This window comes from Cavia porcellus, unplaced genomic scaffold (genome assembly GCF_034190915.1).
Source record: "Cavia porcellus strain 051 isolate PalLab524CR breed Dunkin Hartley unplaced genomic scaffold, mCavPor4.1 scaffold_1, whole genome shotgun sequence".
Taxonomy (NCBI): domain Eukaryota; kingdom Metazoa; phylum Chordata; class Mammalia; order Rodentia; family Caviidae; genus Cavia; species Cavia porcellus.
In genome coordinates, this window is record NW_026947484.1 from 59,929,952 (window position 1) to 59,947,573 (window position 17,622).

Genomic DNA, 17,622 nt, shown 5'->3' on the forward strand with positions numbered 1-17,622 from the left:
GTGAGACCCTGGCTCAGAAAACTGAAATGCTAAGCGATACCTAATCCAGGATCTAACATTTTAAACTTAGCAGCATTTTTCTTAGTCCCAAATAAAAAAAGGTAAAATGTCTTCTGAGACCTAAAAGAAGGATATATATATATATATATATATATATATATATATAATACACATTTGCAGTATTTTTTTCTGAAAAAGCACTCATTTAATATATTCACCAAAAGCTTATCAAACTGAATTAAATTGAAAATTAAAAGCAGCAATTAAGTTTTTGCTGCTTTTAATTTTCTTAAGTCATAGAAAACAAGCTATAAAACTCAGATAACACCTCACAACACAAAGTTAGACTCACTTGCTAATCATAAATGATACATACTATTATGAATTTATAATAACAAAGCTCATTATAAAATCAAATGGCCCACTTGTAGAACCAGTTCAAGTTTTACATATCTCTCATCCACAGAAAAGAAGAACTAGCATATGGCCATGAGCAGGGTGCAAACTGAACACAGATCCGAGCGTCCTCCTCACCCACTGCCTCTCGGCCAGCCCCGTGATCCCGTCTTCCCTCCTCATCCCTCCACTGCAAGCCTTGTTGAGAGGAATTCAGTGCTGGCTCAGGCAGTATCTGTGACTACAGTGAACTCTACACATTCCTAAGTCTTGCAATCACAAGCAGCAATGCCCAGCGAATCGGGTCAGAACAGAACCACGTGCTATGGGTCAGCGGCACCAGCGATACTCACAGTGCGTGGGCGGAGTGCTGCAGGCGGGCAGTGGCTGCAGGTCCCCGGCCTGGCCCACCTCGGGTGTGGCCTGCACCTGGTCCCCGTGGCCTTCTCCTGGCCCTGGGCACATGTGGTGGTCCACGGGGCTCTTCCTCTGACTCTTCATGTGCTGCTCCACTTCCGCCAGCAGGACGGCTTGCATGGCTTCAGGTACCTGGAAGTTGTTTTGTTTTTATTAAAGGCATTGCAGTGTTTGCAATGTGATGACAAATGCTTAGCGCTCGTGTCAAAAACCTGAAACTCAGAACCTGGTTTGAACCAGCTTTCTAGGAATTATATTTCTGTTCTGCTTGAAGCGGCTTCCCGACCAACCAGTGGGCTGTGGAGAGAAACTCCAGCAATGGCACTGCTGCTGCACATAAGCTGTTCTAACCTGGACCCTTGGGGTAGGACACTCCCCAGCTTAGTTACACTCACCCCATCAAAAGGTAAAGATGATGACATGGTTTTTAAAGACAAGGTTAGCACCTCGACATAAGTCTGGTTTTGAAGTGTTACTTAGCTACAGACACTGAATTTAAACTACTTTTAATGCAAATAGTTAAGGAAAGAATTTGGCCAATGTAAGATGTGCAGCAGCTCTGTGGTCACTAAGGTTATACCACTGGCACGCTGAGCCGTGCAGTGCCTCACTTTACAGCCAAGGGACAGATGGGCGCATGGACAGACAGGTGCATAGGCTCCTGACCCTCGACTCCAGCTCACTTTTGAGGGGCCTGAGCTCCTCTGCAGCTCTGGTCCTCACCTGGGAGCCAGACTTGGGCACTGAAAAGCACAGGGTGGATGCTGCACCGAGCAGCTTGGTCCCCACCTGCCCACACAGGCCCTGGACCCCGGACCGTGAAGTCCAGGACTGGCGTGGTCATCACAGTGGGGGGCTGGCCTCATGCTCCCCAGAGGATGGGGCTTCCCTTACACTGACATGTGATATCCTGTAACAATGTAAATATAGACATTTATGCAATTTCATTTAACATTTTTAGTTACTAAATCTACATGCCATGACTTTACATTTTTTAACTGTTGACTTCCTTACAGTTATCATTACTAGCACAAATTACTGTAATCAGGTATCATTGAGAACTAAGTAACTTGAGCTAAAATCGATTCATTGTGACAAGCAGGACATGTAGAGCCACAAAGGTGAAAGTGAGCACTGAGCAGTGCACACCCAACTGGGAAGTAAAGAAAGAGCTCTAGGCTCAGGAGCAAGCAAGTCACTGGTGACACCCTACCTGGTGAGAAGAGTGGAATAATCCCAGTATGACATCTGTATGCAGAAGGCACTCAATAAATGCTCTTCCGCACCCGCTAACCATAGAAAGTGTGGCAGGTATAATTTACTGATAGCTTTGCATCGTCCATGCTTATGCCTAATTTGTAAACACAGCAGATACATTTTGAGAATCAGGATAAAATTTTTTCCAGCGAAATGTAAAACTTAACTTTGTGGTTTTAACAGTGACCTAGACTTGGGTACTGTGGGTATTATGCTGTCTCCTAAATGCATAGACACGTGTCTGAAAAGATTACATTATACTTTATGCAGGCTGCACAGAGAAGCAGGCAAGTCTCCAAAGCCACTGGCTGGGAGGGGCAGACATTACCTGTGCCCCGGGTGCTGCACTGGCCCTCTGGGGCCCCAGCACTTCCACGCAGCCCAGGGTGACTTGGGTGCCTTTGACAAAGCACCTAGCCAGGCCTCAGCTCTGGCTGGCCTCTCCCGCCCACGGTGGGGTGTGATGTGCACCACGAGGCTGATTATAAAACCTGGAGAACTCGAGTACGGTGCCCGACACAAGCACACGACAGACGTCTGCTCCCTTCCCAGGACCCATCTGTGTGCTAAGCGTTTCCTGTAACCGGAAGCGAAAGACTCAACATCTGGACAAACTGGCCAGCAGCAAATTAGCTCCTCCTCTCCTCGACCTTAAAGGGGAACACTCCTCACCACTGAGGGCTCCCAAAATACATGGAAAGCAAATTTAAGCTCAAGTGATTCAGTGCCTGCCTAAGCCAACTGTGTCAGGGAGAATTTCAGAGCAAAAATAAGTAAATAAGAAAAATTTTACAGCTAAGTAGTTGTAGTGGAACAGACCTGTGATCCTGGCACTCTGGGAGGCTGAGGCAGGGAGATTGCAAGTACCAAGCCATCCTGGGCACCTAGTAACTTTGCTAGACTCTATCTCAAGATGAAACATAAAAATGGCTGAGGATTTAGTTTAGTGGGAAGGCCCTGGGTTCAACCCTCATTACCAGGAGGGAAAACAAACAAACAAACAAACAAACAAACACCCCCAGAAAAACCTAGGCCTAGTTACTGAGGCATTTAAACAATTACTTGCAAGAATCTTGCTCTTGGGGGCTTTGGAAAGCCTCCGTTCCACTTTATATATGAGGAAGATCTAAAAAAAAACCACTCAACAACAAGTGAAATCTACTGTCCAGCATCACGCACAGGGTGGGTGGCCGAAGCGGGAGGATTCCTGTGTGGTTAGTAAGTGCTCTGTGAACGTCTCTTCTGTTGCCAGCGTGTTAGATGGGGTCACTGAATCAAAGACCCTTAAAGGTCCATTAGTCCAAACATGCCCAGACCACATCAAAATGTAGCAGAAAGTTAAGTGACCTGGAAAAGACCTTTGGATTTTGTTGAGTCCTTTTTCTTAAGGAATTTTCCCACTTGAGAATTCTATAGCTATTGGGGGAAAGAAAATCTCACCTTTAAAAATAAACCCTTTGGAGGCAAAGGCTCATCTCTGGAAACTCAGTCCGCCTGTCCTGGTGTTCACTGGGTTGCTACAGAGAATGTCTCACAGTCATCCATTCATTCACTCATTCATGCCACAGTTTGTGGCTGGCTACTGTCACCCCTGGTTTGTGCATTTATCGTGCTATGCATGAGGCCACAGAGGGCTCCAGAGCCTGAAGAAGCTTTAGAAGAGGAAGAAGGACTCGGAAGAAACCTGCTCTCCAGCTCCCAGATCAGAAATTCTCTGGATGGAAAATGTTTTCTGATTTCACATAAACAAATTCCCAATCAAGGCACATTTTGAAGTGCAAAACCAGACAACTTAGTCTCCAGCTGAAACCCTATCGGGCAAGAAGCCACAGCCCCACAAACCCACACCTGTGTGACAGTTCATGTCCCCCTATCCCTGTCATGACTTCTGGTCACCAGCAGGAGTCTGGGGAGCCTCCCTGAGGAGGACACAGGCCCTGCTCATGTGCACCCCCAGAGGGAGGGTTCCCACGAACCTTGGCACCAAGGAATTTTCACAAAGGAATAAGCCCATACCTGCACAGACTGGTCTCGCCAAGAAGAGATCAGCTTCACGAGAGAAATGTCAGCCTTGGGAGGCGGAGAGTCGGTCTTACCTAGGAAAGCACAGGACACATTTGCAGCTCCAGTGCTCAGACTGAGGACACCAGTGGTCCTTCAATTGGGCTGCACATCAGAACCACCAGGGGCCCATGTTTCACAACACAGGACCACACCCCAGGAGCTGGGGCTGGGGCGAGGCGGAGTCTATCATGTTCTGTCACAGCCCCAGGTGATTTTCACTGCAGCCAGGGTCAAGGAACACAAGACAATTACACTAACGCAACTTTGGGCAAAGATGGAAAGAAAGTAGCAGCTCACTGACAGCACTCAGTCACAGCTTCTTCCTACAGATGGCATTTAGAAGGGGCAGCCTGGGTACAGCACTTACCCTGCTGTAGGGTGCGGACTTAGGAAATAACACGAAAAGCGAATCCCCCATTTCCTTTACCTCCCATCTCCATTATTAAAATCCAACATGCAACCCTGTCTGCCGAGGCTTTACCTGCAGTCAGAGGGTTGCAAAGGGAGCCTAACTAGATTTTGGAGTACTTGGGTGGTTAGAGGACAGGCAGGGCTCCTGGCCAGGGCCAGGGAGCGGCTCCTGTTCTGCAGATACATCTGTGTCGAGCCTCATATTCCTGTCCTCCTCCTGGTGTTACTAAAAGGCCAAACCCGTGTAACCAACTCCACCAAATCCACACGCAGGGAGAAGGCGATGCCCAGAAGGCCCTGCAGGAGCGACCCTCGGAAGGCAACAGAGTGGAAGGTCAGTGTGGGGCTCAAGTGGGAATGTGGGCCCTTTGTGGCATGCAGTGTGGCCACGCTTGTGTCCTCCAAGCCCAGCAAGCCTGGTTCCGTTTACAAGGCAGGACCCTTCCAATGCACAGGGTTCCTTGTGGTGTGTAGTGGGGTGGCGTCTAGAAGCCCCAGGGCATGAGCCCCCACATGCCAGGCATGCAACTATCAAAGCATTCAGGGACTTCCACTGGAGATGGCGCAGGCTTCTTTCCAGTCTTCCTCCAGGGGCTTCTGTGCACCCCACTAACCAGGCCACAATCTGCACATGTATCACAAGCCTGGACCTTTCTTCTTTACAGTCGTGGCAAGGAGGGCTTTGGAAGGGGCAAAGCCACCCGGGGCACATACACACTGAGCAGTGATAGATCCCGGCCCTCAGAATGCTGCATGTACCTGCTCAGTGCTGTGCATCCACTATGTGACTCACTTATTCATTTTATTCACAAGCCTAGTCAAGAAATGTTTGCTGAATTTCTTCCAGGCCTTGTTCTAGGAAGCCACAGCAGTGACTAAAACTGTCAAAGATAGAACCTCATGGAGCCTGAATTTCAGGTGGAAGAGACAGATGACAAAAAGGATGATGTTTATTTATCAGAGGGAGAAAAGGATCTGGGAGAAGAGCAAGGAAGGGGGAGGTGCTGGGAGCAATGGGGGTGGGGATGTTCGGGGGGGGGTTTGAGAGACCTTGGAGGAAGAAGTGGAGGACAAGGGTGGACGAGAGGCGGGTGGGGCAGGCAGGGGTGGGGAAGGAGGTCCCTCAGGCACAGCCAGAGAAGAGCTGCCAGTCCTGTGGGTCAAGAAGGAGTGGCCGGCATGGCCCTTAGGGAGCAACGGCTCCAAGTCCTGGTGGGAAAGAGTCCCAAGGCAGGGTGAAGGTAGAAGGAGGATGTGACTCAGTTTCCAACAGAGCACTCTGGCTGCTGGTTGGGAAGTGTGAGAGCCGGGACAGGGAGGTGGGATGCACGGAGAAGCCCGATGGGCATCCAAGGGCACTGGAGGTGCCCACCTGAGAGGGAGGAGGTGCCCTGTGCTGCAGAGGGGGAACCAGTATGGTTGCTAGGCGACTGAGTGTGGGATAGAAGTGGAAGAGAAGGTAAGAAACGGTGACAGTTTCCAGGGTGAGCAAAGGGAATGAAGAAAGGACTGTCACTGGCACAGACAGGCGGGGTATGTACTGTCCATGGGCATGGAAAGAGACCTCAACACGAGCTGCTCGCTGAGACCCGGGGGCTGCTGCTCAGAAAAGCAGCTTTCTGGAAGGAGGGGAATGATCTAATGCAATAATCCAGGGTTTGATACTAAAGACAGCAGGGAAACAAACAGTAATAAATTACACATGGTCTTAATCTACTTTCTTTGCTGAGGTTTCAGGTTTTTAGACACTTAAACAAAATTCTATGATGAAATTTGTTTTATGTGATATTACTGCTTTTAGCATTGCTTTCCAGTTATAGAAGTATTAATATTAATTATTTTATTTCATAAGAAACAGTAAATCAGATCATATCTGTGTCTATAAATTCCTTACCATTTCTTAAGTGACCATAGAAGCTTGAAAGATTCAAAATATCATTCACCGGACTCTTCACCTTATGCATGGATTCTACCTTGAAGGATCTGTTGGAAAAGAAAGAGCTACAGGAAATTAATTGGGGAGTATGAAAATTACATTGAGAAAATAAATTGAAGACATAGGTACATAGCCGTGTTGACAAAGCTGGAAACCAATTCCCATATCAGCCTCTTCTGACTTAGTCCCGAGACATGCCCCACTTAAATCTTAATCCCAACTAACCTGCAAAATTTCCTTTGCCAGGTATTCTGTGCCCTGTCTCGTAAGACGTGACTTCTGGCACCATTGGGCTTCTCCAGGCCTCAGGGCTCTGCAGCTGCCCTCAGGACCATGCCAGAGGCCACCTGCTTCTGGTCCTGCTGCCATGCCTACAGTGGTGACTTCAAAGCCCCTGCCACCCAGTAACAGGTCATTGGCATGACCACGTCCATTGGAAGGATTTGTTATGATGCGTCTCATATATACTATCTGATTTAAAAGAATCAGTGGAGCTAAACAGTAGCTCAGATTCGGAGTCAATGCTTTAGATGCTAGGCTCCAACCTTACTCTGCCATCTGTTTTAATGGAGGGTTGTTCTTTCTTTCTTTCTTTCTTTCTTTCTTTCTTTCTTTCTTTCTTTTCTAAGAATTGACTAATGCATGGTGACAGTTTAAAGGTCCTTCAGGGGAAGGTGTGCTGAGCTCTGTGGGTCCGGGCAGGGACTCAGACATAGCCGTCTGTCCTGTCCAGGGAAACCTGGGCAGACGTGACTAAGTCTTAGGTTGGCTCCTCAGATCACAGCCAGGAAGGGAAACTGTGCTAGCAGCCGAGGTTCAGAACTAGGAGAAACCCTGGCCACACCCAGCTCGCACAGAGGAAAGCAAGGCCAAGAGGCCAAGAGACTGCCCCATCACACAGCTAATGTGACGACAAGACGGCAGTGGTCTCAGCCTCTGGGACTGTGGCTTGGTTTCCTCTGACTTTGGTGTTGTGTGAGTTTCTTAATAACAGAAACAAAGGTTGGCTTTTTATTTAAAAAAAATGCCTACCTGAAATTTAAAAAATAGAATTAAGCCTTAAAATGGACAAAAGAAAATAAAAAATGAACAAAGGAAAAGAAAACAAATTAAAACTGTGTATTTGAATCATAAAAATCTACCAATCTGTTTTCTGTTTCTTAGGGCCAGCAAACTGAACAACTCAGGAGCTTCACAGGGACAGAGGGGTGACAATGGGTCCTCCAGAGTGCAGGCCTCCGAGGGCTGCACGCTCCTGTGGGCAGCAGCTCTGTGTACCCACAGCTTGGCACAGGCTCTGGAGCTGAGCTCTCAGCAGCGATGTGAGGGCCAGGGCCATCGGTCCCCACCACACCAGGGTAACTCACGCTGACGCAGGCTTCTTGCAGGGTCACCCCACCCTGATGTCCTCATTACTCTGCTTGCTTATACTACTCATGCTTCTCCTATTCCCTTTTCTATTTTAGTGTTTTCTGTGTAGCATTTTATCTTTGAATGACTCATCACCTATAGCATAACTGTTAAAACAAGTCTTCTGGCAGGCACGGTGGGCTTGGATTATTAAGTAAGCATGTAGTGAACCAAGTTCAAGCCTTAACATCAGACCACGGGAAACCATAGGGCAGAGGTGGGGGGGAAGGGACCTCACAGAGCTGAAGACAGCAGTTAACCAGGCTCTGGGATTGGACTGCGACTGCTCCTGCATCAGCCTCAGGAGCAGAGGTGGCCTTGCTTGCCTGCTTGCTTCCTGTAAGCTTCAAGGTCCTCATTTGTACAAAGCAAAAGAATGACACCATGTCCCAGCTTTGCTGTGCATGTTAAATGTACGTAGAGATATTACATAGTGATCAGCAAACACTGAACATCAAACAACCAGAGCTATCAATAGCACCAAACTACTTCCCTATGGCACTACCAGAGTCTTTACCAAGGTAAACTCAACGGTATGACTCGGGATATGAAACTTTCAAACATTCTTGCTCCTGATAATGTATAAGATATGCATTATAAGTGCATATTTGAATATTTTTTGTTCACACTTAATTCATACCAAGTATAGAGGAGTTCATGGTGTTTGTGCATCCATGTATGTTTCTATAGACTTATTACCTGTCTTGCACTGTGCCTGATATATACTATGATAACAATGAAAATTTGTCAAAGGTATGAATCTTAAAACATATGAATGCAATGCTAAAATTACCTCTCAACCCTGACATGTGAATGGGAAGATTTTCTTGAATGTGTTTTGAACTAACCTCTACCCCACCAGAAGGAAGGAAGGAAGAGGGGGAGAAAGGAAGACTGCAGAGCTGAAGACAGCACGCGATGCCCCAAATTGTAACTGTCAAAGTCCAGAGGGGGACTTACCTGTCAACCTTACAGGCCAATTCTAAAGGCACGTTTACTAACTTATTAACTAAAAACAGTCTGCTCAGTAAGTACGTGATGACGTTTGACTCCTGTGGCAAACAATCACAGCCATCTTCCGGTCCTCCTGATGTCCCTAATTGGCTTGACAGAGTGGCTGTGTATTTATGTGACAAGTCCAAAACTCTTCTGGAAAATAAATTTGCCCTTGAAGATGCCGTCTTGGTTCCTGGGTTGCATGAGTCCGTGCCGGGCAGCATCAGGGAGAAGCGGTCCTCATGGGAGGCGAGCCCTAAGAAAACAGGTCCCTGTGGCTGGGCGATGTTGAGGTGCCTGATGCAGAGGTGGTCCAGCTCCTTGTCCACGCCCCAGGGCAGCAGGCAGGACAGGAGCAACTTGGCTGTGTCCAGGGTGAGGCCTGGGCTCACTCCGGGTGAGGGCTGAGCTTGTGCCTTCTTGGAGCTCTTGGTCTTCTTCTGCCATTTGACACCGTCATTCTCCTCCACAAAGGTGACGGCGGTGTCCCCTTGGCTCAGGCTGGCACCCGCCGGTGGGGCCTGGGCCTCTGGGGCCGCAGCTCTGCTCCACTTTGTGGTCAGTGTCTTCCTGCCCACTGTGCTCCACGCGCGTCTCAGCAGCTCGCTGCTGTGGAAGGAGCCCGAGGGGTCAGCGCCACCGGGAGGCACGGGCAGCAGCAGTTCAACGAGGTTCTCCAGGTTGAAGAGAAGAATGTGGAAGCCGACCCCACTCCACTTCATCCTCATGGGCAGGACGTCGAAGGGCCGGGGGGTGGACCCGGTGCCCACAACCTGCGGAAGAGAAATGCCTGAGCGTCAAGGCTCTCATTTCGTTGCCTGCTACACGAAAAGGTCCACGGGGTGGTGTGGCTTCCACACAAGATCACAAACAGCGGAGGAAAAGAGTCGGCAGCTTTCTATCTTCCCTGCTAAGACGCCTGTCTAAATTAACCACTGAATATGTGATGCCTTTTGAACACTGCCTCACTCTGCCCCCAGCTTTGTTTCCTGAGAGTCTGAACCAAGTGTCTGGATGGGGAGGGCAGCGGGCTAATGTCCTCTGCTGTAGCTCGTGACTTCCAGACAGTCACACAGACCTGTGAGAGAATGGGCTTGAAAACCAGAGGCTGACGGTTAAAACACTCCACAGACTTCGGGTTACTGTAATAGAACAGCTCCTCCAAATCTGTTTAACAGTTCCAAGACTTAGGGATGGCCTGCACCTCAGCCAGTATCAGACAGATCTCAAAGACGGAAACAGAACTCTTGCCTGGGAGACTCCCGCTGGATTTTGTGCTAAAGACTGGTGCAGTGAGTTCCCAGCATCCGACTCCCTGCTCGGTCAGGAGGCCCCCTGCACACCTGAACCCCCACACTCCTGTCCTCTCCATAGCACTGTGGGTGCCAGACACCTCTGGGACAGTCACTGCTCACTGTGTTTTCCCCACCAGCATTCAAGCTCTGCCTTCGGGGACATCTTCTACATCACTCCTCCCATTTTTATTACTAAAGAACATCTTTTTCACCAATAAAATAACACAAAGGCTATATAATTATTACTAAGTGGCTTTTGCAAGTCAGTAAGAAAGCATACCACACAACCGAAAACTGTCTACAGGGCATCAGCTGCAACTCACAAAGAACAACAATCACATTAAAACATGGGAAGTGCTTCCCATAAGTAGGAATCGAAGAAAAAAAATTAGGATAACTGGGTTTGCTTCCTGCTAACTTAGCTGAGATGTTTTCTTACATTACTTTATTGCATAATGCTTAATTAATGCAAAGTAACATGTAAAACTTTCTTTGGATCATCTGTGTGAAACAGAAATGCTGTAACCAAGAAACCCAGGCAAAGCGTGCTGCTTCCTCATTCATAATCACTCCAAACTGCCACAAATGCCCATGCTTGCTGCGCTAGACAGAATGTCACACTGGGGAAATATTCCTGCTAGACAGAATGTCACAGTGGGGAAATATTGAGTGACATCGAAAAGCCCTTGCTCCCTGCACCCACTGTGCGGTGGCAGGGCCCTCGTCAGCACAGCTCTGGCCAAGGATCTGCAGACTCGCTGTGGATATGCAGTGGAGCCCAGGTCCTGCTGCCTTAGGCTCACCGTGCCCCGCTGGGTGAGAGGCAGACACGCGCCCCAGCAATTCCCTGAGCCACGCATGCCCTGTGCGCTGCGTACTCTATATGCGGTCTCCACTTCATGAGGAAATAATGGAAGCAAGAAGGTAACAATGAATAACCTTGTTAGGAATACTAGCAAAATGCTCCCTTAGATTAAAAAGCAGAATTTTCCGGGCGTGGTGTCGTACACCTTGCAGCACTTGCTGCAAGTTCAAGACCAGTCTGGACTGCAAAGTGATCCCAAGGCCAGCCTGAACTGCATAGAGACCCTGTCTCCAAAACACACACACACACACAAGCAGAATCTGCTTTAATTTCATACTTCTGCTCATTGTCAGAGATAACCACTATTTTGAATTTTATGTTTATGGCTTCATTACCCTTAACAGTTTTGGCTTTCACATGAATGTGCTATGAGACTATTTATAATTTGATTTGCACTATTTGTGTCAAGTACTATGAGGTTCTCATTTGGCAACAGTTACAACTCCTCTCATTTTCATTGTGTTCAGTGCCTGTACTGTGAAGTACACTGTATGCCCAGTGTGACTTATTGGTACTTTCCCGTGGATAGTAAAGTTATTTTTAAGATAACTTGTTATGAAAAGAACAAATGCTACAGGAACTTCTGTGGGTGAGCCCACAGTGGACACTTGCAGAAGTTCCTAGAGTGACGTCACCCCAACGTGTTAGCACAAGCAGGTGCCCTGATTGGTGCTGGTAATAGCAGAGCAACGCATAACCCATTTCCACGGTTTCACATGATTGACCGACAGAGGTGTTCTCGTTACCTATCAAGACAAGGACTATAAACTGTGTCCTTTGTAATTTAAATTTCTTTAAATGTTACTATTGACTATCATAGCAGTATTTCATTGATCTCTGTCATTTGTTCTATAGTGTAACTACTTATGCCTTTTTATAACTTTTTCATATTGACTCCACATTATTTGCAAAGTAATCCTTTGTTGGTTATGTGTTCCAAATGCACATTCCCTATTTGTGACACATTCCCTATAGTGTTTTGTGAGGAACACTGAATTTCTCTTTAATGCTTTCAAAATTCAAGAAGCACTTTGAAGTTTATATCTTTTGTATTTTCTTAAAGAAGTGCTTGCTACCCAGAAGAAATAAAACTGTTTATGGTTTTGTACTTTTTAAAATCCTTAACAACTGTATTTTCCGTTTTGTATTTGATTTGCAATAGGAAGCACTTTTCATGTTCTTCTGTTTTCATGTCCCCTGCTCCCTGTTGCCTGTGAATTTTCCTGTTTCACTGATCTCGATTGCTTGGGGCACAGTCGGCTGATCCATGGCTGCAGAACACTGCACTGTCAGCTGTGAGGCAGGACACCGAGCACCTGTTTGGCAGGGTGCCTACCGTGGTTTCCCTAGGAGCTGCTTCACGTAAATTGGAGACGGTTTGTTGAATCCCAGATTACATCTCCCACTTCTTTTGGCCATACTGAATTTATCCTGATAGGTGTGTGCCAAGCAGAGCTGTGCAGAAGGAGATCTGCAGCACCGGCTGATTAACTGGGCGACTCTGTGGCGCCTACAACTGAGGCCTTCTTCATCTCTTTGTTTTTGTTCTCTCCTTTTCTTGCTGGAAGTTTGTCAGTTTTGATAGTCTTTTCAAAGAAGCAACTCTTAACTTGGTTTAGGCTGTCAGTGGGATAATGTGTTTCCTGAAAGATAGCTTTGCTGAGCACACAACTCGGGCTCCCCTCATTTTCTGTAGAATTCTCAAAGGCGTTATTCGAAGTCTTTCAGCCTCCTTTGATGGGTGGAGGGTCAGCTGCTCTTCTGACTGTCATTCCATCTGTCTCTTCTCTCTGCTGGTTTTCCCTAGGATTCTTTGTCTTTTATATCTTCCAGCAGCATGCTACAGAGTCTTCTAGGTGGGGCTGTTTTCCCCAGTCTCCATTCTATTGCAGTGCAATCCTCATCTGCCATGAATTTTGTGGACTGGCCAGACTCATGCTTCTGACCCTGCCAAGGACCTTGTCAGAGGTTGATAGACACCCTGTGCCCCTCCCCAGGCCAGGGGGAGGCAGGGATGCCGGTCAGTGCTGGACAATCTCTTCAGTACTTTTCTTTCAGCTTGCAAATATTCATTTCACTGTTTTAAATATGCCACTTACCTTATGCTCTGACTTTTTAATTTTTAATTTTATATTTTTAATTTTCTAAATTCTACTTGGTCCTTTTAAAGATAAACTGGTCATTTTTATTAGTCAATTGTTTCCTTTTTTTAGTCAAATATTTCTTAATCACATTTTTAAACTCTTATTTTTTAACATTAATATTCTGGATCTGTAATTCCAATATCTACAATCTTGTGACTATGACTACTATTTATTCTGCTAATATTTTCCTGCTTCATTCTCTGTGTTTCAATTGCATGCATGCACACATGTGCATGTGTGTGTGAAGTGTTGTCACTGAGGGTTCTTTGGGACACGAGGTGAAGTCGAGTTCTTTAAGACTGGATCCCGGGTTGTGACCCAGGTACAGCGGGTGTGACCTACCAGCCAATCACCCCTGAGCAGCACGGGCTCTTAAAAGCGTTCCTTTCGTGAAAGGAATTCTGACTCTGCTTACAGTTCTCTCTTCTTGGATGGAACTGCTCTCCTCAGTCCATCTAGGGCAGAAGGCAATACAGCAGGACATCGCCTTCTTGTGGAACACATGGAGTGTCTTGGTCCACTTCCCCCAGAGCAGGCAGCTGTAAGGGAAATGGTTTGGGCGGTGGCCTCCAGCACGTGCCCAAGGTAAGCGCTGTCTCTGCAGTGCAGGCACCTGTGTGCTGTCCACTCACTGCCGGCGTGCTCAGGGTTAACTAGTGCTCCAGCAGCTCTTGCCCAGCCTGTCTGCAATCCCATCCTGATTTGCTTTTCAATTTCTTGGTAACTCAGTTGTGTTATTTTTTTCAGCTCTGTGTTATTTTAAGACATCTTAAAAGTAGATTTCTCATTATTTTCAGGGAATTGCAGGGGACCCATTATCAGACTATTAGCCCATAAAAAGATAGAAGTTGGATTGGTACAGAGCATAAATATTAAAATACTCAGTTTTGATAATAGAGAAAATGAAACTCCTATCAAGTGGGATAAATATAAATCAGTACTGATTTCATGAGGAGCAATTTGTCAATACATATCAATAATCTTAGAATATTATGCACCAAAAAAGAATATTATATGCATTTTAATGTGGACATTCTTTAAAAATAATGTAAAGGATAATTATAAATATGTGTAAGATCATATAAAAATAATGTTCACTGTAGAATGTTCTATATTAATAAGCTAAAAACCACTTAAATATCCCATAAAATGGGTTTGGCTAAGTATATTATAGCATTTTATGCACAGTGAAATACTGAATAGTTATTTGAAAACAACTCTTTATAAATATATAATCTCATGGCAAGAAATTTGCAGATACTGTTGATGAAATACATTTGGATTTTAAAAAATATAGTTCCTGTTGTACCAAATTACAGGTTTCTTAAATGTTTCCTTTTAATTTCATCTATTTTTAAATTTTCTATAAAAATTTATTTTGCTAGGAGACTTCCAGGAAAATGGAGGAGTGGTGGGCAGCAGAGAAAGAAATGCTCCAAGTTTCGGTGTTCAGATCCTCAAATACGGCAACATGAAGAAGAGGAGGTGGAAGGAGGTGGGTCCCACAGACACAGCAAGGATCAGAACTGAGACTTAATGCCATGGATAGAGACAATTCAGGGATTTGGCAAAAATGAAAGAAGTCAGGGGTGTGGACCTACTGGACAAAAACAGTAAAGAAGCGGCTCCTACCCCCCCCCCCCCCCCGCCCCATGCACTGGCCAAGGTCCTGCTGGCTGCTGGGGAGAAGCTGCAAAGAAACAATGCAGCCCCCACCTGCGGGATCCCCGCACAGGTCCCACAAGAAACATTTAGAAAGCAATACAGCACCTACCTCCTGTGTGCCAGCAGAGGTCCTGCAAGCTTCTGGGGAGAAGCAGCAAAGAAATAACACAGCCCCCACGCTCTGTGCACCGGCAGAGGCCACATCAGCCTGGAGAAGCAGCAAGAAAGCGTCCAGCCTGGAGTGCTGGCAGAGGCCCTGTTGGCCAGGGAGAAACAGCAAAGAAGCCCTCTGCTTCCATGCCCCCACCGTAAGCAATGGGATGGGACACAGGCTGAGATGACACACAATAACTGAAGTAACTGAACTAGGGAAACAACCTGACATTTATGTTTGATTACTTTGCAGATTTCCAGGCCTGGGGCCAGCATCTGGTTAACTATTTAGAAGACAACAATATGTAACATAGTAACGATTGTGGATTTCCTACTGTCCTATTACTTTTTAGTTGTGTTTCATTTTACCATTCTGTTTTACTCCCTTGAAAAAAATTATAGTTCACTTTATTAAGTGGAAGCTTAGTAGTATGGTTAGCTATCTTGCACACACACAAAAGAGAAAGAAACCTTAAAAGAGCAGTAACTAAACTTGCAAAGGGAAGCCTTAATAATACATTAAGGCTCCTTAAGTATGTTTAACCTGTGTCACACTGTAGATCTTAAATATCTCCGACTTGCTCCAGCCTGCTGTGCCACTGGGAAGGGCGGAACTTTTGGGGGTAGAGCCAGGTGGAAGGAAGTGAGGTCATGAGGGTGTGGCTTTGAGGGGAAGTTGGGACCCTGGTCACTTCCATTACATTTCCCTGTACCAACAACACAGACCCTAAAACAGGGATGCCAACCATCCAAGCATGGACGGGAACCTCTGAAACTGTGAGCCAAAATAAATCTTTCCACTATATAAGACTCTGTTTTTACCTTGGGTATTTTTTCACAGTGATGGGAGGCTAACTAATATAACATGTATCATCAATATCATTATGGTAAGAATAATAAGCATGTTAACAAGTGCAGAAGAACAAAATTTATGAGCTAGTAACGTGGGCAGGTCCACACCCTGGGACTGGGGCGCCACACCCACCTTTCGGCAGCACAGTGTATACTCTGAGGAGCTGGGCAAGAGCTGGGAGATGCTTTCTCGGCCTGAAGAAGCAGGGCAATGGTGCACAGGGAAAGCCATGAGGGAAGAGGCGGGCCTCGCCATAACAGAAGAACAGCAGAGCAGAAGAACAGCACAACCGACTTGGTGTCTGCATGGCTGCAAATAAAGGAACCGAGGAACACAGGGACAAGAAAATTGCAGGTGAGGGGGAGCACGGGGTGAAGCTGGAGGGAGTGGGGAGATTAGTGTGGCTGGGGTACAGCTCTGGATGTTAGGGAGAGAGGAACCATACAACAAGGCCTCCTGGGCTCTTCTCAGCTTTAGATTGATTCTAAGAGCAGTTACACCCTTGTTGGGTACTCAGGCAAGGGACGTCACCTTTTCACTGACTACAGAGGATGGGTTACCGGTTAATCCACAGGCCCTGCCCTCTCTGTCCTTCACTCTCCCATGCTGGAATCTCTTCTGACCACAGAATCCGCCCTGCACTCCATCACTGGGACAATCAGAATATTAGCGAAGCCCCTAGCAGTGATGCACTCCCCATTCTCAGCCTCTCATTCTGTAATCCCCCAGCCAGAGGTCCCTTGTACTGCTATGTAAAACCTCAAATGCCTGTCCCACAATATGGTCCCTTATCTCAGAATTAGACAGCTAAGTGAGACAGAAATTAATATGCAGTCAAAGAAGGACTGGGTGCTCAGAGCAGTCAGTGAAAAACATTAGATCTGGTCCAATAAACCCAGACAGGAACCAGTCGCCAGGGGGTGAGTGACCAGCACATGTGGACCCATTCCTTCCCAAAAGGCCTTGGTCCTTTCTTTTTTTTTTTGTCTTTTTCCTTCTTATCGGTACCAGGGATTGAACTCACAACTGCCTGCTCACAAGGCAGGAGCTTATGCTGCTGAGCTAAATCCCCAGCTCCACGCCTTGGTCCTTTCCATGGACCCTTGCTGCAGGCCCGCTTCCCTGTTAGACCACCACCAGCTAATAGCTGTACCTGGTCCCACAGGGCGGTGTAGCTTGAGCATGTGGTGTCCACACTGTGACTTTGCTAGCAGTGTAAATTACCTTTGGCAAAGGGCCACCTCCATGGCTGCCCTCTGGGGACCCCTCCTGGAAATTCAGGAGCTGTTCTCTCCTCCTCCTCATTTCCAGTAAAACTCTCCTAACTTCCTCCTTCCTGGACTTCACTCCTTCAGGTAGGACCACAAACCCCGCGGGTACAGTTGACATCTAAGAGGTTGGGAGTTACATTTCTCCTACATTGTAGGAGAAGAACTGGAATTCTAAACCCATCTAACACAGAAAAGGTGATTTCATTTGCACGTAATTTCATTAACTTCTAAATACAAACTAATTGCTGCATTTTAATGTTCTAGGATTAAATATTTCTAGCACGTCATCACTTTTTTACATTTTAGAAATTATACTTTTTTTTAAAGTCTTGTTACCAAAAGCTCTCAAAAATATAATTACCATTATTTTGGGTATAACAAATGCCTATAGTAATAAGTCCTCAGTTGTAATGTTACAAATTGGGCTTGTACTATATATACTAGTGTGTAACAAAGTCTAGTCTATCTTCATTTTCTATGCTACCTACA

At 46.4% G+C, this 17,622-nt stretch overlaps 1 protein-coding gene and 1 long non-coding RNA gene across 2 annotated transcripts in view; one reads left to right on the plus strand and one right to left on the minus strand.

Annotated features, from left to right (window-relative positions):
* Positions 1–17,622, minus strand: part of Wdr72 (WD repeat domain 72) — a 172,886-nt gene that overhangs the window by 68,753 nt on the left and 86,511 nt on the right. The window contains exons 15-18 of the mRNA XM_023565937.2: positions 8,852–9,660; positions 6,440–6,546; positions 4,087–4,166; positions 750–945 (exon numbers count right to left, since the gene is read on the minus strand). Of these exons, the coding sequence (XP_023421705.1) occupies positions 750–945; positions 4,087–4,166; positions 6,440–6,546; positions 8,852–9,660 (1,192 nt within the window). The remainder of the gene's footprint in view (positions 1–749; positions 946–4,086; positions 4,167–6,439; positions 6,547–8,851; positions 9,661–17,622) is intronic.
* On the plus strand, positions 12,434–15,804 carry LOC134476100 (uncharacterized). Its single transcript, XR_010047583.1, has 5 exons — positions 12,434–13,513; positions 13,609–13,776; positions 14,577–14,686; positions 14,983–15,164; positions 15,263–15,804. It is a non-coding gene; the product is annotated as an uncharacterized LOC134476100 (long non-coding RNA).